This window comes from Pungitius pungitius, chromosome 16 (genome assembly GCF_949316345.1).
Source record: "Pungitius pungitius chromosome 16, fPunPun2.1, whole genome shotgun sequence".
NCBI lineage: Eukaryota > Metazoa > Chordata > Actinopteri > Perciformes > Gasterosteidae > Pungitius > Pungitius pungitius.
The window spans coordinates 9,940,386-9,964,017 of NC_084915.1; the positions used below are offsets into that span (position 1 = coordinate 9,940,386).

Genomic DNA, 23,632 nt, shown 5'->3' on the forward strand with positions numbered 1-23,632 from the left:
ATGTAGATGTGACTTTTTAAAATAAACTAGATGTGAACATATAGCTGGATAAATGTCAGAGAAATACTGCATTAGAATCAAGGACAAAGAAGTATTCACAATTTTAAAGCTTAGTATAGACTATGCGTGTGTTTTTGTTTAATTTATACATTTCAAAGATTCTTATTTATTTTGGTTAATATGCAGGACTTTATGGGGAAGATCAATCCACACAAGTGTACCTCAAGTGATGCATCTTGTGGACAGTGGACCGGAAATTAATTTTTTCTACAGAATTCTGCTGTCAATCGATCCAAATTCTGCTTTTCAAAATGAAGTAAAAAAGATGTTTAAATCCATGAATCCGTGTTAAGATACAATTTGCAGAGGTAGTTGGTGTTGCATTTTTATCCTGTAAGTCATACTGTATTTGGTTAGTCTGGTGAAATTTTACAATTTTCCAGACACCCAAACTATGGTCTAAAACTCGGAAAGAGCTTTTGTATCTATGCCAAAGAGCTCTCCTCGTGACACTACGTGGACGTTGTTTTTCTTTCTGATGGAGAGCACCAAATTGTATTTACTGCTAAAAAATGTACTTTAGGAAGAAAAATACACAATAGTATTAATTAATTCCCAAACATATTTTGTTGTTAGGAATGAGAAGACCTGTGGTGTTTTTTTTGTTGTTGCTTCTACTACTATGAAAGTCAATTTAAATCTGTATGTACATTGGGGTCTTCATTGAAGCGATCCTAAAAGTTGAACTAATTAACTCACACGATTTAGGATGGGGTGCTAATGGTTTTATTATTTTGATATTCAAATCAATAAACATAATCAGACTATTGTGGTTACAAGCAGAGCTGTGGTACCAACTCCAGCTGATACAACAGAGAAAGAATGGTTTAAAAAAAAAGAAAAGAAGAGAGGCACAATAACACAACAGAGATTCCGGGCATGTGTCCGCAGGATGTCAGAAGCTCTGAAACAGAATGAGTTTTACAGTATAAACCAAAAAAAAACCAAAACACCTTTTAGATTTCCGTGCCTGTGCACAAAGCCGCTGACTGTGCATCCAAAAAGAAACTTGAACAAAAGAAAGTTAGATAAAATAAAAAGTAAAAACCCAGCACAACATTTATTACACAACATAAATATAACGGTCAAGATATTGTATTCGAACAGGCATATATGTGAACTACAAATATAGACGTCATTGCTAAAGAGAGGATCAAGTTAGTTTCAGCAGGATACACTTTCTGCAGGTTTTACTTCTTAAAGAAATTATAATCACCAAGAGATCTATTATAGAGCACTTAGCAATGAGACTGGGGAGAGGAACATACAGGACTAATTACAGAAAGATCCCATGCTGTTGAACTGGTCAAATAAGTTACCATACAAGACCACAAGCATCATTACAATGGCATGTAGCCGTGGAGCTCAGGATGAACGGCACATCCCAAAGCCTCGACATGGACTTGTATGATTTTACCATAAAATCTACTCACTGTCTGTCTTGATTATCAAAATTGAAGGAAAAAAAAATGTTTATACTATAGCACATGTTTGTTAAATATCTCTCTCTCTCCATCTGGGAGATGTAAATCACTGCAGTGTTACATGTTGACGTGTGAAGATAAGGAAAGAGGGGATGTTTATATATTTAAGGGGCGAGTCGTTGTCTTTTGATTCAAAAAGATCAGTCTGCAGCAGAGGAAATGACTCCCCTGCCCCAAACAATAATTTCAGGGTAGGATGAGGGGTCTCTGCCCACCAGCATTAAGTGCCCCCCCCGGCTGATATCAGCAGCTCCCTGACAAGGCAACTGCGAGCCAAAGCCCTTCTTTAAGACCCAAGAGGGCTGAAAACATCTCGGGTGCAGTTTTCCCAGAAAACTGATCAAATGCTTACAAACGTCCCACCAAAGACAGAGAGAGCAGGCGAGCCGACTCCCAACTCGAGCTTCAAGGCCGCGGAGCGCCGGGAGTCACGACACCGGGGGAGGAGAGGTTCTCTGTGGCGACCCAGCGAGTCTGGTCTACCCCACTGCCTCCGACCTCCGACCTCCGATGACAAAACGCCTCGACGACGGCGACGACGTGTAATCTAAGTCACAAATGAAACTGCGGCGCCAACTACATCTTGCTTCCTGTGAGCGAGTATAAAAGGCCGAAGGCAACAACCGAAGCCACTGTGTGTGGTATTTTTATGGAATTATCCCAAATTATTCTGATGACATGTTGTATGTTTGGCAGCCAAATCCGGTGGAAGTCAGTGCAGTCTGTTATTTTTAGCGTATTAATACCAGACCCTGTTCGCACTGATCCAACATAAATTACGATTTATTTATAGTTTTCTGTTCATCTTCCCGTTTTGTGGGGACCAAACACTTGAGTCTCCGCTGGTTGCCCAGATAAAATGACATAATGAAGATTAAGTAGTAAAGTTAAGTGAAAAAAAGCAAAACTGGTTTCAATGTGACTTTGATTCATGTCTATGAACATCATGTGATGTCCGACTCCTGGCAGGTCCCGTTTCAGTGGAATTAAGTCTAATTTCAAAGAAATGTCCCCTTACATGTTAATCTACAGGACAAAACAAATAAATATCAAAGAAATGGTATGAACACTGGGATCGAGGGAAAATACAAAGCAAAAATATAATTTAGGGCAAATAAATTCTAACAAGCAACTTTTGACAGAGTCAGCATAAATATCAAACCATAATATTATGGCGGCGCCATATAAAGATACAACATTCATCTACATCCGGACGACAAGAGTCTCCCTCTGTATCCAGACTAAAGTCTAACAGGAATTAGCACAACAGGAAAAGCTCCCCCAGACACTGGTCTTTAGGATACTGCTGAGGAAGACTAGTCCACATTCATCAGCACAGCAGCCGCTATACCAGCATACAGCAGTCAGAAACACAAGACGGGAGGAACAGTATGGCTAAAAGAGCTTTTTAAAACACAGCCGCGTCAGCACCCAGCCAGACAGATTAGCACCACGGTTCTCCCCCGCGCTCCGTTCGTCGCTTCGTTCGCACCCAGCGACTCAGTGCTGACTTCAAGGAGGGTCTGGCACTTTATAATAGCAAAGTTAAGAAAACGGAAAGTTCTGTTTTAAGCTTCTTCTTTCTTTTTTTTTCTTTCTTTTTTGTGGATTTTTGATTCGTTTTTCTCAAAAAAAGGTCTCAAGACTCGGCAACACGGTGCTCCATTTCAAAACCACAGATGGAGAAGGATGCAATTTAAATTGACTCGGTACAAAGCCGGCCCAGGTCTCCCTCTGCCTCGGACACAGTGGAAGCTTGTCCTCCTCTAAACGGACTCACGGCGGTGATAGCAGCAGCAGCCAATGCACATAAAAACCATAATGTGGCGTAGTGGGCAGAGAAAGAGTTAAAAAGGAACCAGGTTTCCCAAAACAACATCAATTTAGGAGTTTAAATTGATATTTTTTCCCTTATACTTTTAAATGTAAACCCTATGGAGACACGACAAACAGCCTATCTGCTGTTACACAAGGTGTGTTGATTTAGAATAACAATTCGATCGTTCACTTTTGTAATTCGGGTCAAGGTTTTTGGAAACCAAGCCCCTTGTTTGTGTAGGGACTCCCCTCCCGACTGACCCAAGGTGCAGATTTGTGTTCTCATATATTTGATTAAAGGCACCTGGTTCAGCAGGCATCGTATTCAAAAAAATCAAGTGCAAGGTGAGCAACACTGTGTTGGTCTTTTGACTGTCGTAGTAAAAAAGGTGCGACAAAAAACAGGGACAGGGACTGTAAATACGATCGTGTCGCGGACATGCAAACCAAAACCAAAAGTGTCTTTGTGCTCATTCAATAGCAGCAAATACGAAATCATTGGACTGAGAGTAACAATGGAGACGACTTCCGTTGCTTGATTCTCTCAGTGCTGTGCAGGACATCGTCGTGCACACAATATTTTTCTTACTGCTTTTTCTTCTTCTTTTTTTTGTCACAGAGGACAGTTCTGTATTTCTCGAATTCATACTGGGAAACATGTGCAGGTTAGTGAGGACACAGCCTCTAAAGATACGGTGGCCCACATGGGTCAGAACAAGACAGGAAAGTTGAAATTGCCCCCCCCAAAAAACCTCAAAACCAGACTCAGAGATCTGACACCACAGACAGTAGGAGGTGAAGTTTTCTAGTTTTTTGGTTGCTTGTTGTTAAAAAAAAAAAAAAAAAACATTACAGCAAGAAATACTTTTGACTAATTGTAAGTGTATTTATGAATAGTATTTGCTAGACCGCATAACTTTTTCAAAGAAATCTTTTTGAAATTACACATGAATTGGAGAAACAAAAGGTTTGTACCTCCCAGATGGAATAAAGATCCTCTGTGGCTTTGAGCAATGGTGTCAAATCAAGGAGTCTGACTTTTACATAAGAAATAATGGCACACTTAACAATAGCGGCCATTCGGCCCAATATTTCATAAATCACATGTCTGCTGCTGTTCAGAGTAACGATGTTCCTCCGACTGGTCCAACATGGACGTTTTGATGCAGGCATTGAGAACAATAACCACATGTTCGCATCTGGGTGAGTGGATCTAATACAGTTGCCGTCTACGTTATCGGATGATTCCTTGGGAAAGTAATTTAGCACCATGTGCCAAGATTTCATGGCGAAAAATAGTAAAATCCTTTGTGAGAGCAAAATGTTGCAGGTTGTGTGAGTTAGAATACCAATCAGGAGAGAGCGGGGACACTGGGAATTATTGTGACACGTCTGTTGGCCTTTTTAAAGTTTGTCTAGCGAGCACTGCACTATATTGATTGACATTGACAATTCATAAACACACACACGCACGTTTTTTTGTACAGAGTAAAGAATGGCGGTAATTGGAATACATAAATATATTTTTCTGTTCTTTTTCTTTTCATACGACATCACATATGTCAGATAGAAGAACAATATTACCCTGATTTGCTGAAGAAAAGCTTTATGGATCCACTTTGCTTTTATTGGACAAGAGGAGCACAAAGTTACACACGCTAGCTTAATAATTGAATGACTAGGATTTATATCATCAGAAATAAAAAGAATAAGGAATAGTTTTACTTGCGTAGATTTTCACTCAATTCCTTGACTGTTAAAATGCCACAGAGTCTCCTGGTCTGAATGTAAAGTTTCCCCGCTTGCGCTCAACATGTTAAATGTAAAAACCTGTGAGGACTCTTCTCTTGAATTAGTTTCGTCTACAAAACACCACACACACACACACACACACACACACACACACACCGTGTGGCTGGTTTGACGCTGGCCAACCAACCGGCTCTCTCAACAACCGGCGACCCCCTTCCAGACCGGGGAAGAATTGTAGTTGAAAAATGCTTCAAAAGTAGTCCCAAAAGATACAGGTGAGCACAAGGAGTTGACAATTTTGATGCCATTTTCCGGACACATTTCACGTCTTCTACTTCAGTCAAGGTTTGTTTTGAGCCGATCGGGCTGAACGGCTGTGTTGTTGTTGACAATGTATTGGCAGGGCGATGTCACAAACTTCGGCAACAGACCCCTCTGCCAAGTAATTCTTTTTTGTTTTGTGTGTAAGTGAAAAGTTTAAAAAGGCAATAAGTATCCAGATTGAGTCTCCTTTCGAGACTGGTTTGCCATACAGTACAATGATATTTTAACCTCCCCCAAGGCGCCCGGAACAGCATCTTTCAGACAGGCTCTTCCTGGGCGCTCTGGGCTCAACCACCACCACCCCCCCTCCTCCTCCTCCTCCTCCTCCTCTTCCTCCTCATTAAGTCACAAGTAGAAATCAGTTTACAAATTATAACAATATAGCTCTCTGGAGAAATGTGTCTACACTGTACATCACCCTGAAGAGGAAGCCAAAGCAGAATCCATTTTTTCCATAGGAAACCTCTACTGAAGGCAAATTAATCATGACGCCAAAGGGTTCAGCATCAGGATCAAAGTAGGGGCCCTGGAATCAAAACCCTTATTTATTTATTTATTTTTTTAAGACCACAAACACATTTCCTGACCAGGAAATAAATCTATCCTGTCTGGGCCTCCCAAAGCCAAGCAATGATACATGCTCATACAGCACCTCATATCATTACATGGCTACAGAAACATTTCGATCTAAGCCTCGTCAGATCGCGCACCGGTTTCCTGCCAGTTTATAGACCTGGCCAAGTCAGGTAATAGACCTATCCGAGCAAGTAGTCACCAAGTACACTTGCAGCATTCACGCCAGGCCTTTTAGCAGCAAATGGAAGAAGAAAAAAAATGCTTTCTTTTTTTTTTTTTTTTTTTTCCTTTTTTGGACAAAGTGCTTTTGTTTTCAAACATATAAGATAGTTTTCTATACATATATCTAACATTTAGAAGGTACATATAGACTTATTGTCTATTTACAAAAATGAATCAGTACTAAGAAAATAGCTATGGACGGTAGGGGAGAGCAAGTGATTAGGCTACAACTAGCAATAAGAAGTCAAATAAGAATCTCTGATACCCATCATTCTATTTTCTGAAAAAAAGCACCATTTCTCCCTTTTTAGATGGAACAGAAATCTGTAAAAAATATAATATATATATATATATACCTATATAGATTAAGCACTAGCTGTTATTCAATAACACATTACAAAAAGACCACAGCTCTGCATGGCCATCACCAGACAAGGAGTACTTTCTCCCCTTCAAACTAACCTGAATTCAGCTATGCCAAACATGTATTTTTGTTTATTTTATCTTGTTAATGGAGGGAACTCTGGTTGAACTTTAAAATTCCTGGGAAGAGCAGCATTTTGTCTAAGGAGTCAGCAGGAAGGCACGCATGCAGACATCATGCATTTCTTAAGTTTGGACAAGCCGCCGAACTGCGGCCTGGATATTGTAACTCTACATGTTTTGGTGAAGAGTGTAATTTCCGCGGCTTTGGCTGGTCAGGAAGAATGTGAGCAGAGTACCAAAGGGAAGGTTAGGCAGAAAACAAATGCCAATCCCAGAAAATGCAAAATTTAACCCGATTTCATGGTGAAAAGGGGAACATGTGTGAACATCGGGATCACAATGCACAGATCAATACAGGAAAACACTCCAATGCTTTGGCTTTCATTGCCTGTCCTTCTAAGGACGGCACGTCCTCATTCTTCTCCTCATTAGATCACCCAAACTAGTCCGTGGCTTTGTTGCATTGTGTTTTAAATAAATCCAGTCCTAATTCTCTGTAAATCCCTCAACCAGTAAATGAAACAGATAGGGTCATGTGTCGGCTAATAAATCAAAGAATCAGATCAACAGACTGCTCTTTCAGACCGTTCTCTTCTTTTCCCCCTTATTTCATTCTCTCCACTCAACAAATACTTACAAACCAACAGGAAAGATAGCAGGCAGCTAAAGTACAAAAATATAACACTATTTTTTTTCTTTTTTTTTTTTTCCACTAACTTACTCAATGCAAAGATAAGATTTAGAGGTGTGTCATGCTTAAAAACTAATCCATTGTCATGAAAGTGGCATTTTACCATTGATAGACATTTTATACATAGTACTCTAAAACACAATTAGGTTAATGGACTAGACCTCATCTAAATACAGAAATCAAACAAGTGACACCAGGAACAAAACATTTTGGTTATTGTTGGTGACATTTTGACAAACAAAAAGGTAACATAGCTTATCTACTCGCACTCTTGGTTTTTTTTTTGTCCTAGTTTGCGCCATAAGAGCAATTAGCACGAGGAGGGAGGAACCAGTTCAGGAATGAAGTGCTCGCTACGCAACACATCTACTGGAGAAGCCCACAGATGGAGTTCATTTTCATATTCTTAAAAACATGACTGAATATTCCTTTTCTGTACAGAATTGGACCCAAGCTAATTTCACAGTTCTACGAAGTTCCCTGACCCTCCCACATTTCTTACATTCAATACGGCGTCAGTTAAGCTGTGCAAAACCTTACTTTAACTGGCTGGTCGCCATTTTGTTGCATGTGTCTTTGGTACAAAAAAACAATCAAAATATAGTGTGCAAATATTTTTTTGTAACTCTAAAACAAAAATATCTCTTCACCCTCCCCCGATCCCTAAAAGACAAGAGTACCAAAAAAACAACAAAAGGAATCCATCGCAGAGCCCTCCCATATACACAGACTCTGTGGCATGACGCAACGAAAGCTTCCACTTATTTTTGTACATTCAGAATATCTTTAGACAACTGAAATACACAACAAAACCCACAATAGTCTCCCTCCTCGCACTCAACCAATGACCTCCCTCTGTGTAAAGCTGTTCTCTCCTTGGCTGGACCTCAGGGAGTTCTGACCAATCACCTCTTCTCGTTCAGTCCCTCTCATATACTCACTCAGACTTACAGTAACACACACATACATACACAAGGCACAATGAATAGAACTCTGATCAAACACTAGTATGAACACACCTGGTCATCTCTACTGTACAAATAGGGGAGCCAGTGCTGCTGTTCACCAGGAGACACTTATGTACATTTTTCTAAAGGAGATGCATCACTCTTTGTCATCCATCACCTCCACCACTAACATCTCACTCAGTCGGCTCCCATTCCGGCAAAATGCCCGTTTCACCCGGTCCAGTTAAAACAAGCACCAAAAGCACCAAACTCCACACACTTTTTCGCCTCGTTCACCTCCTGCTGTTTAAGCGGTCATAGTCAAACTGAAGCATTAAGCTTTCTCCTGCCGGATGAAAACAGCAGGATCTCCGTTGCTTAATCGCTTGATTCCAATTTTGACTTTAAGCTTGTATTGCTTTTTTTGTTTACGAGCTTTCGTTTCCTAAATGTGAACTTTTTAACACCATCAGACCTGATTGGCAAACAGGGAATGGCATGAACATATTGAGGCCTTCAATACAAAATACTTCCTGCCACCCCAAAATGCCTCGGCCCAACCTTCTTCTGATTTTGTTTTTTTTCCTCGCAACCAAAGCTGTAGACTTCAAAGTCTTTTTTTGTGAGTGGGTGTGCTCAACATACTTGAGTTCATTTGTGTTGCCATGGAAGGTGAGTCTCTTCTAGGAAATGATTACTGAAACTCCTTTTTTCCCCGACCTCGGATGGTGTCCGACGTGTAACAATTCTTCCTCTATGGTTAAAACCTCAGATGAACTGTGTGAAAGTATTCCGGACGTGTGACTGTCTTTGCGCCCTGGAAGCAAACCTCCAACAGATTCGATCCCGCACAACACTATGCTAAACACATCTTATAGTCACCAGCGGATTTAGGATGTGCGATTAGCTATACACCGAACCATCTCTTGCTCCTAGAGGCGCTTTCCCCAACAGACGTTGACGATGGGTGGGGAGAGTGACACGCTGACTCTGCGCACAGTGTGCAGAGAGTAAGCTAAGGTGTATCCTGTACAGGTGCATGGCTAAAACAAGCACACATACGTACACATAGGGAGCGGTATGTGTGTGTTTGTGTGACTAACAATGTGTATTGACTTTGGGTTGGGGGAGTGGGGGGGGCATGCAGCAGGGAGCATAGTTACAATGGGACAGCACGGTGGTAATATTTAGCCCACTGCTCTCAGTGGACCGCAGTTTGTCTAGACTTTGGAGGTCGGGACTCGCAGGCCGACCAGTCCGCCGGTGGGATCGCCGTGTCCGGTGTTCTCCAAGATCTTATTGACAAAATCTGAAGTCTCCCCAGCAACAGGTGATGACACTGCATTAAGACACATGAGAGCATCTTCTGTAAAACAACTTGTTCATGTAAGAAACAAATACATGAGGATTTTTGCATTGCACCTAAAGAAAATATACTATATTACTGTGATAAACCTTCCTGTTCAGATTGAGTTGGACCCACTCCATATGTATATACATTACATACAGGCATACACACATATCCCATTTATTCTAGTTAAATGCATCCATTTTTCCCCTGTATTATCTTGTTGTCTTCATAACATGATGATGATGAAGGCTCAACAGTGATTCTCACCGAGTGTCTCCTTGATGAGGTGCTCCAGAGTGTCAGCCATGTTGGTCGCACGCGGAGTAGAGTCCTCCACTCTGGAAACTATCTCCTCCTTGATGGCATTGATCACAAAGAGCAGCCGATCTGCAGTGGGCACATGGTTGAAGACACAAATAAGCACCACCAAAACATTAGTGCACTCAGTAACCGTTGATGGTAAACCCCCCCCTTTTGTGATCATTTTCAAAGTTCTGAAGGTCAATTTTGAATGTGAAAAAGTTTGATTAGAACGGTGTAAAACTGGGGCAACATACCGTATTCCGTGCTGAGTCCCCAGAGCTTCACCTTGTTTGCTTCATACTGGGCCTTCTTTTTTAAACGACAAGCTCTAAGATAAACAACAGATGAGCACAGTTCACTAATGCGCAACAGTAGGCCCTGGGGAAACAATAAACAGATTGGCTACAACTAACCTCTAAACTACACACGTGGTCGAAGCAGCGAAACCTTTTTAAAACATGTGAACTTGTGAAAAACACTCCTCTGGTGTGCATGTGCAGCGCTTGCGTTACCTGGACGCCAGCTTGTTCTTCTCCTTGCGGGACCGCGGCCTTGCGGTCAGCGGCAGTTCACTGACGGGCGTCAAGTCGCTGATGACCTTGTTCAGTTTACGGAGCTCGGTGCCGATCTGCAGCAGCTTGCGTGGATTTGGGGTCAGGTCTTCCACGTCTGTGCGGCGGGACTTCTTCAGCATGTACTTTCCTTCATGACAACCAATGAGAGGAGGCGTCAGCGATGACTCCCTACACAAGTATGTGCGACAGCCATTGCAGTTTCCGTGGTCAATTAGTCTCGCACTGCTTCCTGATTTACTAGTATTTGTTGCATGTCAAACAATCTGTGACTGAATAAGAAATTGGGAACAATGGACCACAATCTAAACAGCAGGCTCAAATTAACGGGGATATGAATGCAACACAAAGTATTTGGTGCTTGTGCAGGGCATTTGAACATGTGATCATTTAAACTATAGTATCACTGCAACATGCTGTGCACAGCTGCTGTTGTGTTAGTCCCAACTGCCACAGTCCCGCTGAGAGAAGCAGTGCTGTAGCACTGCAGTCTCTACTAAAAGGCATGTTAGATACGTTTTATGATGTTCGATTGACGTGGGGAAATTACATTTCAAAAATAAAAAGAATCCTAAAGTCGTTCCATTTTAGATTCTCATAAGGCTATTGAATACGCTTCATAATCTGATATATGTACTGCATGTGTTTACCATGGAGAGGCCCGTTCTTTTGGTAAAGGTTGCTAGGCAGCGTGTGTCTGTCCCACTCAGACGGCTTGAGCATTCGTTCCTGTTTGGAGGGGGTGAGCTGCTCGCTGTACTCCCAGAAGTAGCGACGCTTGCCCCTCTTCCGGCTGGAGACTCCTGCTGTCAGGCCTTTTATGTCCTCCGTTAGCTCCATGTCGCAGCCTGGAGAAAACAGGAGGGCGGGGAGGATATCAGCGCAATAGAAAAAACTCTGTATTTAAATGATGAGGGAAATAAAGAAAGAACGGTCATCATTTCAGAAGTAAACAAATGACTCAAAGAATGACACATCATTTATTGGTCACACCCAACCAGAAGCACAAAGAAGACGGGCGGCTACCTGGCTCGGAGAAGGCATCACTCATGTCATCGTCCTTGTCGGCTTCGTAGTCTTCATCCTCCTCCTCATCCTCCTCCTCCTCATTATCAGACAGCTCGTGCTCACTGCCAAAACCCTCATCGTGGTCTTCGTCATCGAGCTCAAGCCCATCGCCTTCCTCCTCCTCCGCATCTTCCGCATCTTCCTCATCTTCTTCTTCCTCTTCCTCCTCCTCCTCCTCCTCCTCTTCTTCCTCCTCCTCCTCCTCCTCATTCTCCTGCTTGGTGTGGGACCTGATGGCAAGTCTGTTGTGGGTCAGGAACAGTGAGTAGTTGTGCTCCTCCTCCTTGCTTTTCTCCGCCCCCTCGACAGCCTGATCCGTGCTGCCTTGGCTCGCCCCGCCCACAACGTCGCCACCGCCAGCCAGTCCGGGTGCGCTGCCCTCCAGGACCGGGCTCGCCTCAACCTGCTGTGGCACGGGGGCAGACCAGGCTACAGGCGTTTCGCTCGTCACAGTCCCCTCTGCCCTCCTCTCAAAGCTCGTCAGGCTGGCAAAGCCACTGCCCGCAGCAACAGGAATCACCACCAAGGTGGCCGTGGCCGAATTGCAGGCCTTTTCATCTTGGGGTTGGGAGAGAGGAAGAGGTGGAAGTGACTTCTCAAACTCCGCCTGGGAGGGCGCGTCGGGCTGAGTCTTATGCACGGCACTCACACGGACTTTAGCTTTTCGCACAAAGTCGGTGCCGTAAGAAGTTGGGGCGGCCATCTTGGTTCCTCGCCAGTAGGGCTTGGTTTCAGCGTGGCCGTGATCTTGCGTGAGACTTAGGAGGTTTTGGTTCTTAGCCATAGTCTCAGTGCTGGAGGGGATAGGTCTGGTGGCTTTTTTGGTGCTTTCAGGAAAGTCTGGGCGAAAGCAACGGGGAGTACGGAAAGAGGATGTGGAGCTTGGAGGGGGCCGCGCCGAGCCGGGGCCAAATCCATGGCCAGGAAACAGTGCTCTCTTGCTGTGACAGGGAAGCTGGGGCAGCGGAAGCTGAGGGGCGGGCAGCGCCACGTCAGCAGGTGGGCAGAGCGCCTCGACGACAGGCAGCGAATCCTCGCTGTTGAGCTGAGCAAGCGTCGGGGTTTTACCAATCACATCCTCGTCCTGGTAGGGACTAGAAAAGTCATCTAATCCAAGGAAATCTACCTCTTTGGTGCCCCAGACGTCACAGCTGGCCAGCCGAGTGTATCTGTTTATGACAGAGACATGCAGTAGTATCAACAGTCAAAGCTTTCATTGTATGTTACGCTTTACAATATGTTGGAAATAAGGTCTGGCCATTCATGGATAAAGTATTGTGAGAGATGAATTAACAATACAACTAATAGTGCATTAAAGCCATAGATATGGATGATGCATCTGTGGCAAGTACACTAACTATTTTAGCAGCAAAACATCAGGATATGTGCAGGAAAGGCTCCGCAGCACCTGAGGACACAGGGGACTGCCTCAGACAGTACTTTTGTAACTGAAATGTTAAAGGAAAGTTGTACCTATGCCATTTCCATTAAATTCATCGGTATGCATTAATGTCTTAATGTGTGGTTGTTTTTAACCGAGTCTAAAATAAGCCCAAACACATAAATAAATGATCCGGTACCTGGTGACATCTTCCCAGTAGGAGTCCCACTGTTCGAACGCTGGGCTGCTGCAGACTGTCTCACACTCGCCCAGCCCCATGAGCTGATCAACACAGCTCTCCGCTTCCTTGCCTCCGTCTCCCAAGATGCTGTCCCGACAGGGGCTCTGCCGGTGGGTTATGTCTCTGTCCTGCAGAGAGGAAACAAACAGGGAGGGGAGTCAACCAGGCGGGGGATTAGAAGAGATGTCCGATTCCATACAGTTTGAGGATGACCCTCTTATTTTAGATATTTTCAAAATCATCATGAAGTGTTTCCCGGACTGATGGAGGAGCTGAAAACCTTATGCATTGGGCCACAGTTGTTGCTCGCACAAGGAGGCAAACTGCAAAAATGCATCCAAGCATATGGATGTATTTTTTATTGGGAATATGCCAGTATAAGATTAAAGGTTATATTAATTAAAAAAGAAAACACCCTTGTGCCACTTACTATGCTGGGAATTAAAATCCTCCCTGAGGTTTGTTGGTAGTTTGCAACATGTAACCTAATATTGTTTTTTGATACGGGTGGGGCTGCTTGTGCGCAACAGTGTTTTTCCACTACACTACATGATAAAGCACTTATTGTAAGTCGCTTTGGATAAAAGCGTCAGCTAAATGACATGTAATGTAATGTAATAAGGTAGAAAGTAACGGATTAACCTTAATTAACCTTTTCCATTGAAGTTTTCCGATTAATACAAGGCTACTGTTTTGCGGATTTAGAGCTATTAATGTCAAGTATTGAACAGGAACGTTGAAGTGAAACTAAACTCCAAACTGTAGAGTACCCGCTCAGAATAATGTTTTTCAGGATTGACTACAATCTGCCACCCCTCCTCGACTTGTTTGCCTCCAGGACCATGAGGCGGTCAACACAAACTGTAGCCAACCCCTCTCCACCTGGACACAAATGGTTTGCGTCCCTTTCCCTTTACGTTTGTATAACTCTTGATTTGGAATGTATGGTACGTAAATGCATCTTTGCATATGCTAAATCATGTCCTAGCTATTAACTATGCCCACACTTTTAGTTGACTAATGTTTTCTGATGATGTGTATGTGTCACTTACCAGTTCGTACATGAAGACTGGGTCAGAGCTGCTGGCGAGCAGCTCGGTGCTGGTGAGGGCCTGGTCAGCAAAGGAGTAGTTCTGAAAGGCGTCAGCAAAGGGAGGATCCATCCCACTGACACTAGGCTGAAACAGCACAGAATTTGATTTTTTTTATTTATTTATTTTTTATGAGAAAATAAAACACTCAAATGGACAGACAGTAATAGACAGTCAACATGCAAAAAATGAAAATCTGATAAACCAAGTTCTTCCATGTTATCCTTACTTTTTGGGTAACGGTTTTGTCTCACTCAAATTCAGTTTTGAATTGAACATTTCTGTTATGACTTTATTTCATGCATGAGGAAAGAGTGTGCCCCCTCCCTCTGTCGTCCCTCATACCTGTGGCATCGCAGAGCACAGCTTAGAGTGTCAACTAGGGAAACCTCTGGGCCTTCGGTCCCTTCGCTGAGGTCAGAGTTTATAGCAGCAGCAGCGATAAAATTACTGCTAAATGAAGACGATCTGGTGGATGCAGCCTGGGGGGCTGAGGGGGAGGGGAAAGAGGGTGTCAATGTTGGGCTCCACCTGGTCTGGTCTGGTCTGATCTCTTGTGGTCTTGTATGCTTCGGGTCTGTGGTAAAAATAGAGCGTGCACAGAGCAGAAGTTTTAGAATCAATGGATAAAAAAAAAAAGAAATATTACACAAATACCATGCAGCTGTTTTTTTTTAAACTGCTGAGTTTATTTCGCACCCAATGCAACAGGCATACTGACATCCCATCAATATATGTATATCGATTACTTATCCCGTCCTCATTTGCAATGTTATTTAGAAGGACAGATGTTTTGCTTCTCCTGAAATGAACCGTGAGAGCTATTGATACCAGAACTGAAAGCAGATGGCAGCAGCAAAACACACAATCCTTTCCTTTCCGGTCTGCAGATGTATAAATTGTTCTGAGGTTGATATAGTTGTGTAGGATATAATAACCCATTTTACAAAGGTCTTCTGGTGAGGTAAGAAAAGAAAGTACAATCTTAATTCACCCAAAAGGCAAAAAAGCAAGTGGAACAGGATATGATATTGATATTGCTATAGGAGCTAGCAGGCTAAGAGACAGCACTTTAGAATAAAAAACCTTTTAAACACACTTTTTCTTGCCACAAATTATCATCACTGTGCTGCCAAACACGCAGAACCCCTCCCTCCCTGATGCTTGTGTTATCTTACCATGCAGCCGCATAGATAAGTGTATAAACAAGTAATATTTCACACGGTAAGGGTACCATGTTCCTGTGATCTGACAAGGGACTGGCTCCCTTATAAAAAAAGCTGTAGATTGTCACGGGAACCAGTGATGAAAAGCTTTGAACTTGGAATATTTTCAATGGCTCTGAGGGGGCGACGCCTCTGGTTCCAAAAGTAATTGTGATTGGTCTACAAGTCTGGTTCTCATATGATTTTTTTACCTCAGTAAAATATGCTGAAACATGAGTAACATTCTCAATTGCTAGTTCCAGGTGGTCTTCAATGGATATGGTTCATCTAGTCAATTATTATTCCTATAGGAATAATAATTTATAGGAAACTATAAAGTTTGCTAAATAGAGGGGTTTGCTCTATATATAAACAGACATATAAAATATAAAACAAGTTGGCGGAGGACAAAACTCGGGGCTTTAAAACTGCAGTCAACAAAAACAAATGTGAGTGAAGTCATCGTGACAGTAACCACACTCTTAAGAATCAGAGGCAAAAATTTGTAAATAAACCCAAAACTGACCAATAAAATCACTTGTCACAAATGAGGACATCACTGTAAACAATGCAACACTGCAGCAAATTTGTCCCAGAACATCCATTCCATAGGTCTGTGAAATCCCTTTTAACCATAGTAAAGACAAAGAGAAGAAAAAGAAAAACGTTTGTTTCAAACAGGACCAAACATTGAGCGCACTAAATGCTCTGGCGGTGCAATCGTTAATGAGTCAACTAATCATTGTAGGGAAAACCAGACCAGGCATGCTTCAGAAATCCTCTTTGCCATGCGGCAGACAATCTCTCTAGCTGCACACTGTGAAAAGGACTTTATCAAAGTGGCCACCTGTTGTGGGCGTTTCAAATTTACATGAGTAGTCTGATGACTGCTCTATCAATTATTTATTTATGTAATCATTTTTTTTGATAACATGTCAGAAACTGGTCCAATGTCTTGTTGCCAACATTCCCCTTGGGATTATAAGTGTTAGTCAGTGGGCGTCCTGGGCTTTAGATGTCTTTTAAAGGCAACTAATTACAGATACTTTCAATAAAAAGTATCTGTAATTAGTTGCCTTTAAAAGACATTCATTGCACCCTCCTTTTAAGCAACACACTGAACCAGCAAGTCTATTAGCAAAGTGCAGCGCAGCTCTCTGACTACCCAGTGGCAGCTGCAAGTTGTTGAGAGAATAAGCTTCTTAGAAGAATAAAAACTGTGGAGAGTATTTCGAACCCTGCCCCCATTATTCGTTTGGAAAGCCCCCAACTGCCCCCACACATTCGTTCCGAGTGCATCTGATTTGCTTTGCGTTCATCAAGCTTAACCGTAACCTCATTTTCAATAATCAAATTCCACCCTCTCCTCATTCTCAGCTTGTTCTCTCACTTTCCTGCAACACCTAGTGACTCATCATCGGGTTCTTTGCTGCTTTTGCATAGCAAATAAATTAAGATCTGCATGGAGACATGACCCCCGCAGTGAACAGCTGACACACAATCCTACACCAATCCCACTCCTCTGAGGCCAGGGGAGCAACATCCATTCTTCACACATGGCAGCTGACTGAATAAAAAGGCACTTTTCACCCCAGAGCTCTATCCCTTTGCAGTACTTTGCAAATAGACAGGAAGTGACAAAAAAACACATCAATACAACACTACGAGTACAACAGTGAATGCAAAAGTAACACATTTGCAAAAATCAAAACAACATGCAAGCACTGCAAACACTAAAGTCTATACACATAAATATCCATGTACACCGTTTTAATGATTATGTATGTTTATTCTGGAAGCTCAGCCTCTTGAATACAGATTGTGATGGTGATCATTATTAGCACCTGCGTCTGGTGTCTCTTACCAGAATTAGAATGAGCAAGCATACGGCCTGAACACAAGGGTAACTGCAGTGGCATTGCTCCTGATGCTCTCGAAGCGAACAGAAAGGCTTTGTGTGCCAAACATGCAGCAAACAAGTCACAACGCTCCTCACCTCTGCAGGCAAATCTGCACTGAATACCTTCCAGTAGCAGAATTTAACACAATCCAACCCACTGCTCTGTAGCTCACACATGCTGTGATGTAGAGTCGGTTATTAATGAGAGAGCCCGACAGGTCCAAAAAGACCAGAGCTGAATACCCGTCTCAGGCTTTGGTCAGACTTGGTTCTGTGATAAAACCTGCCAGCATTAGATATTTGTAGGGCTTAGGTAAGAGTAACATTTGTGATGTTCTGTTTTATCTTATAGAGCAAATGTAAAAAAAACGAAATGTTTGCCAAAAAGAGATTTAAATTGAGGGACACAGAAATTTTGCAATAGGACATCATTTTTGCCGCATCATGCTTCCATCTCAAAAGAGTATAGGGATAGAGAATTTTAGTTTAGTTAGTTAGAAACAAGGGGCGGCTTAAGGTAACAGAACACTACCCTCACTCAGTAATTGGATTGACTTTTGACTATGTTGTTACAATGCACCATGGTTGCATCATTGTCAACTGCTGCAGCACACATGTTGGTCGTATCAAATGTCTTCTTGTACTATTTAGAATCAAATGTGCTTTTGTTCTTTATGGTCCCTTGACAACTAAGTCTGACATGTGGTGTCACGATCCAGTCACTCTACAAATGCATGGTTTCTTTGTATTACATTACATGTCATTCTGACGCTTTGATCTAAAGCAACTTACATTGCATTTCAACCAATGTTTTTTTTAAACATTTTGCCTGGGGAGCAATTGAGGGTTTTAGGTGTCTTGCTCAGGGATGTGAGGTTCACACAAATGCTGATTAAAATGATCTCAAAATGGACTCGCACAACAGCCTTCTTTGCGGCATCAGTTTGGATTGCAGCTGCAAAAAATAAATCTCCCAATGCCGAACAATTGGATTGATTAATTAATTAATTCATGAAGTGGCTAAAAGAAAGCCTCATGCAAACGGGATAATAATATGTTTAGGGTTCATTTGTTGCCATTTATTACGGTAAGTAAAAACAGCAATAAGTATTCATATTTCCCCATACTACCCAGTGATTCCTCCCTTCTATTAGTTGAGCTCTGAACAAAAAGAGGAACATAGTGGTGACTGTGCTCGTTGCATCACTATCATGCAAACAGCTCACATTCTCCCCCTCATAATATTGGACGTGATCCAAGTAGGCCAATCAGCAGTGTCTTATCTGGAGTGAGTGACTGAGACCAGTCGGCCTCTGATTCCTTACTGGATAAAAAGCACTAAGCAGCACGCCTCTTAAAACAGCCACATTGTTGAGTTCAACTCTATTGAGGATTTAAAAATACACATGCTAAACAAAATGTGTTGGGTGAGTTGATGTTGAGTGTTGAGAATGAATGCGTTTGAGCAGCAGTTCATGTCCCAACTGAGATGTAAGTTTTACTTCAGATATCTAGGTCTAATCCACAGCTGCTCTGCAACACAACTACACAACTATCGGAAGATTACTGGAAGCCAGTCAGCCCCAAATTGGGGTGTCACGGAGCCATTGCAATGGGAGCACACATGATCATAGGAAAAGGTATGGAGTGTGGTAACCTAAGGGAAAACAGTCTTCCGCGAATCACACACTTTGACTTTGAAAAAAGGTGCAACTAATGTCATTGTTAATCGTGTTGCTGCATTGCCCGGCCTTAGATATGTTTTCAGCCCCACCCGCGTTTTTTTTGCTGTGACAGGTTGAAACGTCTGCCGTTAACAAGGTCAATCAAATTAATTAAATTGAGAAAAATACATAGTTAAGTAGGCCAAAATGTAAATGGTTACTTGGGTTTATTTTAACATGGCTCCTAGTGGCTCCACTATGTAATTGTACAAATGACGAAGGATGACAACAATTTTTCCAATGGGTCCAGTCCAAAGAACTAAGGCTACATAGAGAAGTCTAACAATGCATCAACATTGTCAATAATTAACCAAATATTCTGGTATGGCATTTAACATATTGCATGCAACAGGTGACATGACACAAGAATGAAGTAAAGCTTTACTGGTGATGCTCAACAAGCAACTTTCTCAGTCAAATTTAAATGAAAAAGTCCCTGACTTCAAGTTCACCATAAATATAGCACCAGAGCCTTATGTGTAAAAAGTCTAGGCATTTCACTTTTCATGATAACCAGAAATATTTTCACAGGGACACACTAATCATATTCATGTTATTTGAAGAAGATTCAACATGGTTCTTTTTGTTATATCTCACTTTGGGATCATCTGCTACAGCTAAACAAGCACATGGTCACAACTAAATTAAGATAACTGGTTCATAAACAAAAATAAAAAGGGTTCTCAAAATACCCTTTGTTTGATGTATGAGATGATAATGATGTAGTTGCAAATGCTTTTATTTAACCAGCACCATTAATTAAATCTATTGTAATAGATCTAGTTAAGACACTGCAACAGCTGATGACAGGAGACTGAGCATGGCAGTTTGCCAAAAACATGCATTACAACCAGTATAACACAGTAGAAAAACCCAAAACACTACATAAAAAAGGTACGAAAATAGAAATGAAAATATAAAACTTTGTAATACAATCTTTTAAGAATACAAAATGATATCTCTATATCCTATTGTGATAGATTCACTTTTTGGATGAAGCAGTCAGATTGCACAAACGTCGACATCTCAACATTAACCTTATCTAAAAGGCGGCTACGAATTAAAAATTACCTTTTATCGACAACAACGAATCTAAAGATGTCACTTGTATCTCCCCAGTCACTGCACTCGTTACAGATCCTCAGCAAAGCAAAACAAAACTCAATCTAACCCAGAGGGCCAACACCCACCAAATCCTTCATCCCTATTGGTCAAGGGGAAATTGCTTCCCGCCTCCAGACGTTCCCAATTGGCCACCATGATTGTCAAGCCCGGAAACTGCTACATGCAAAACAGCCCATATCAAGGTCGGTTGAGGGCGAAGATAAACAAGTTGGAGGCCTATCTGCCCGTGGCCTAGATATATAAAAAGATATATTTATTGTTATCTACGACCAACGACGAAACCTGACCACAACATAAGATTTCCCATCAATTTGTGGCATTTGTTAGTATTTGTGCTGAAAACAACCATACGCAAATAATAATCATACGCAAGTCTGACAAATTTGGATTAAACAACTATACAGCGAGTTGTTGAGGATGAAATCCATCGTAATCGGTCATCACAAAGAAAGCTTTAGTCCAGATATGTCACCCGTGTAAAGATAAGCCTGATTCGGGAGCATTATTTAACTCACATCGCATGGAAATTTCTAGATGTGTCGAGCCCTTTTCCAGCAGCAGTGTGCGAGTCTTGTGTTGGGGGGCGTGTACCTCCAGAGAGCACGGGCTGCCTTCAAAAAGTCAGTGTCGGACATTTCGCTGGCCAGATTAAGTCTTCTGCACCACAAACATAGTTAAATACGGTTAGTTTATGTTCTTTAGCACAACCATGGCACGCCAAAAAGCGGTAGGTATGTTGTAAAAAAAAGTGTAACATGCTTTGGACAGTTAAAAACTAACGTTACATGTAAAACGTAACGTTATATTACAAGTGCAGGTTCATCGTGTAACCACATTTCTAAACAAACCGATCAATTAATTATATTCTAATTGAAAAAAAAACAATGTATCGAAAAATCGGCTTATTTGATGAAATTGCACTTTCTTGTTTCTCGCCGTTCTATGTTTGTATCCTTATGGTTGAAATGCACCTATTCTAAGTCGCTTTGGATAAATACGTCAGCTAAATGACATTCAATGTAATAATATGTGGGCATATTTGGCGCTAACTGACATTTGTCTTTGATGGAAATGTACTGAGATCACCACGAAGCGTTAGCTAGCTAACGTTACAATTCAACGCCGTAGCTGTTCTTCAAGGAGATAACGTTAGGTAAACCACAATGCGCAAGAACAAACACGTTAAACGTCTTACTTTACCCAAATTGTGTTTCTAGTCAATGCAGCACAGACGGATCCTGTTTCGCTTTCACGCGCACCCCGCCGACAGTGTGTCCTCAAATGCCCCCTTCCTCATACCAGGTGACAGTATGGCCTCGTACGCCCCCTTCCTCATGCCAGTTGAAGCCCACAACAACGCACTGTTAGCTTCACGGCTAACCCTCCGCCGCGGGACAAACTCCCCCAAACATATGCGGTCACACTCACTTTCAAGACGCCCGTGCACACGTCTCACCTCGTTTCGGATCTTTTGTTTGTCCCCTTTGGAAATAAGAGGGTCCTCTCTTCAATGGAGTCTGCACAGTCGCGGGTTTGTTTTGTTTTTCTTCTTCCTGACGGGTTGCTGGAAAGCGCGTGACTGCCCGACCACGTGGTGGGGCGCTAGGCCAATAGGAGCACAGCCCAAAGCTGGGCCAAAACATTTCTGCATTCTCATGGAATATTTGAACGGAGAGAATTATTTAATTTCTTTCATTTTAAAACAATGCAATTCTGGTGTAGACACGTAAAATCATCATTGAATTGGTTTTAGTGCATTTTGGTGTGTGTGTGTTTTTTTAAGTAGCACTCTTGAGCAAATATTGTTTGCAAATAGATTTATGCACAAAGGCAGACATGCATGTGGTTGAGAAGTGGTTTCACACTATGCCTTACAGGTGACAAACAAGCAAAGAAAAAAAATCCTGGTACCAGCAGGGAAGAAGTCACTAGCAAGTAAAGACAACTAACAGAGTGCAAGGTCTAACAAAGGTTTAGTTAGGATGACCTTAAGGATACATACGATGCATGTTGGTGAGTGAAACTTAATTCCCCCATGAAGTCAATATTCAGCACCACCTGTGCAAAACTGTTAAAATGCAATCAACTTCCAGATTCCCATGAAATAAACAAAGGTCTCCATTGAGCTCAGCCCAAAAGTAGTTACAATCTGTAAGCAGCTGTTTCAGGAAGCCTCTGCCCCTCTTTCACAAGAAATAGAAACTATAACTCCAGCCATTACCAAGTGTCATGACTTTGGGTAGAATGGGATAATTAACAACGGCATAATATACATATTTTTTCAAAGCAGTTGTGGTCTGAATTCAAGCTTTTAGAGAAAGACATATTGCTTTTTTACTTTCAAGAGAAATGCACAAACGTTAACACATCACTGGCTCCGAAGGCTGTCTTGTATCTGGCTAAAAAGCCACATCAGATTCAGGGAACAAAATAATGGCCCAAGATGCAGGAGAACTCTCAATGTAACCTTTGACCTCCATGAGCGGGACAGGATCAATATATCTGTGCAGGTCAGCTGAAGCTGACAGCAGGTTTAACACAGCAGCTCCACATGCTTCCATTGGGTTGATCTAACCAGAGAGTCCCAGAGAGCACCCCACATGTGCTAATTTCTTTTCTCAAAGCACAAACTTAGCATAAGTCGGTCAAAAATGTTGTGGATTTATCAAAATACAAAGCTGCCTGGAAACACAAGATTCAAGGAAATTATTCAAAAGGTAACTGCAGAATAGCTAGAGGTTGAAACAATAGCTTTTATCTTGTTAAAGGTGTGATAAAAACAACAAAATATAACCATATTTATAAGTAAAATAATTCGATATTGTTTTTTTCATATTTTAATTACGGTGTTTATGTTCAAACCTGTTAGTTTGAAAATATTGTATTAAGAAAAATGTTGAGGTAATGGTACTTTACTCATACTTCTCCAACACAAAAGATTGCAGTTTCTTCTGAGCTACATTTATTTTATCACTCTGCAAGTACAGATTTAGATTAATACAAAATGTGAAGGTTACGGTTAAGCTACTTTTAGTACTTTAAGTATGTTTGGATAATAGTATGTGCTTTGACTTCAGAAGGATTTTGAATGTAAGTATTAGTATTATTAGATTTTGGTACTATTACTTTTAAGCACAATATCTGCGGACCTCTGCAGCAGTTTAACTGGCGGAACGGATAGCTTATCCAGAAATACAGTCAAGAGATTAAATATAGTTGTATACAGATTTCAGTCCTTGTTCATTTAGATACTGTATTTTAGTTTGAACAATGCATTTTTGTTGTTTATACAACTGAAGAAAAAGAGCATT

The 23,632-nt window shown here is 41.7% G+C and overlaps 1 protein-coding gene across 6 annotated transcripts; it reads right to left on the reverse strand.

Moving 5' to 3' along the window:
• Positions 1-770: 770 nt before the first annotated feature.
• Positions 771-21,908, reverse strand: crebrf (creb3 regulatory factor). 6 transcript variants are annotated; one of them, XM_037466897.2, is made up of 11 exons: positions 21,750-21,908; positions 14,713-14,944; positions 14,329-14,454; positions 13,235-13,404; positions 12,781-12,823; positions 11,613-12,699; positions 11,237-11,434; positions 10,527-10,716; positions 10,269-10,342; positions 9,979-10,098; positions 771-9,699 (listed from the first exon to the last, which is right to left on the reverse strand). In XM_037466897.2, the coding sequence occupies exons 2-11, from the start codon at positions 14,719-14,721 to the stop codon at positions 9,581-9,583; spliced, it is 2,136 nt and encodes a 711-aa protein (XP_037322794.2). In that variant the 5' UTR covers positions 14,722-14,944; positions 21,750-21,908; the 3' UTR covers positions 771-9,580. The 6 variants fall into 6 exon arrangements, with proteins under 6 accessions (XP_037322794.2, XP_062414256.1, XP_037322790.2 ...); XM_062558272.1 differs by lacking the exon at positions 21,750-21,908 and adding exons at positions 20,837-20,978; positions 21,522-21,723 and having other exon boundaries at positions 11,613-12,823; XM_037466893.2 differs by having other exon boundaries at positions 11,613-12,823.
• Between the last annotated feature and the right edge of the window lie 1,724 nt (positions 21,909-23,632).

Coding starts and splice junctions, on each gene's coding strand:
- crebrf (XM_037466893.2), bottom strand. Junction 12,824..13,234: donor TACTGGGAAGATGTCACCAG/GTACCGGATCAT, acceptor TGTCATAAACAG/ATACACTCGGCTGGCCAGCT. Junction 10,099..10,268: donor GGGACTCAGCACGGAATACG/GTATGTTGCCCC, acceptor TGCCCACTGCAG/ATCGGCTGCTCTTTGTGATC.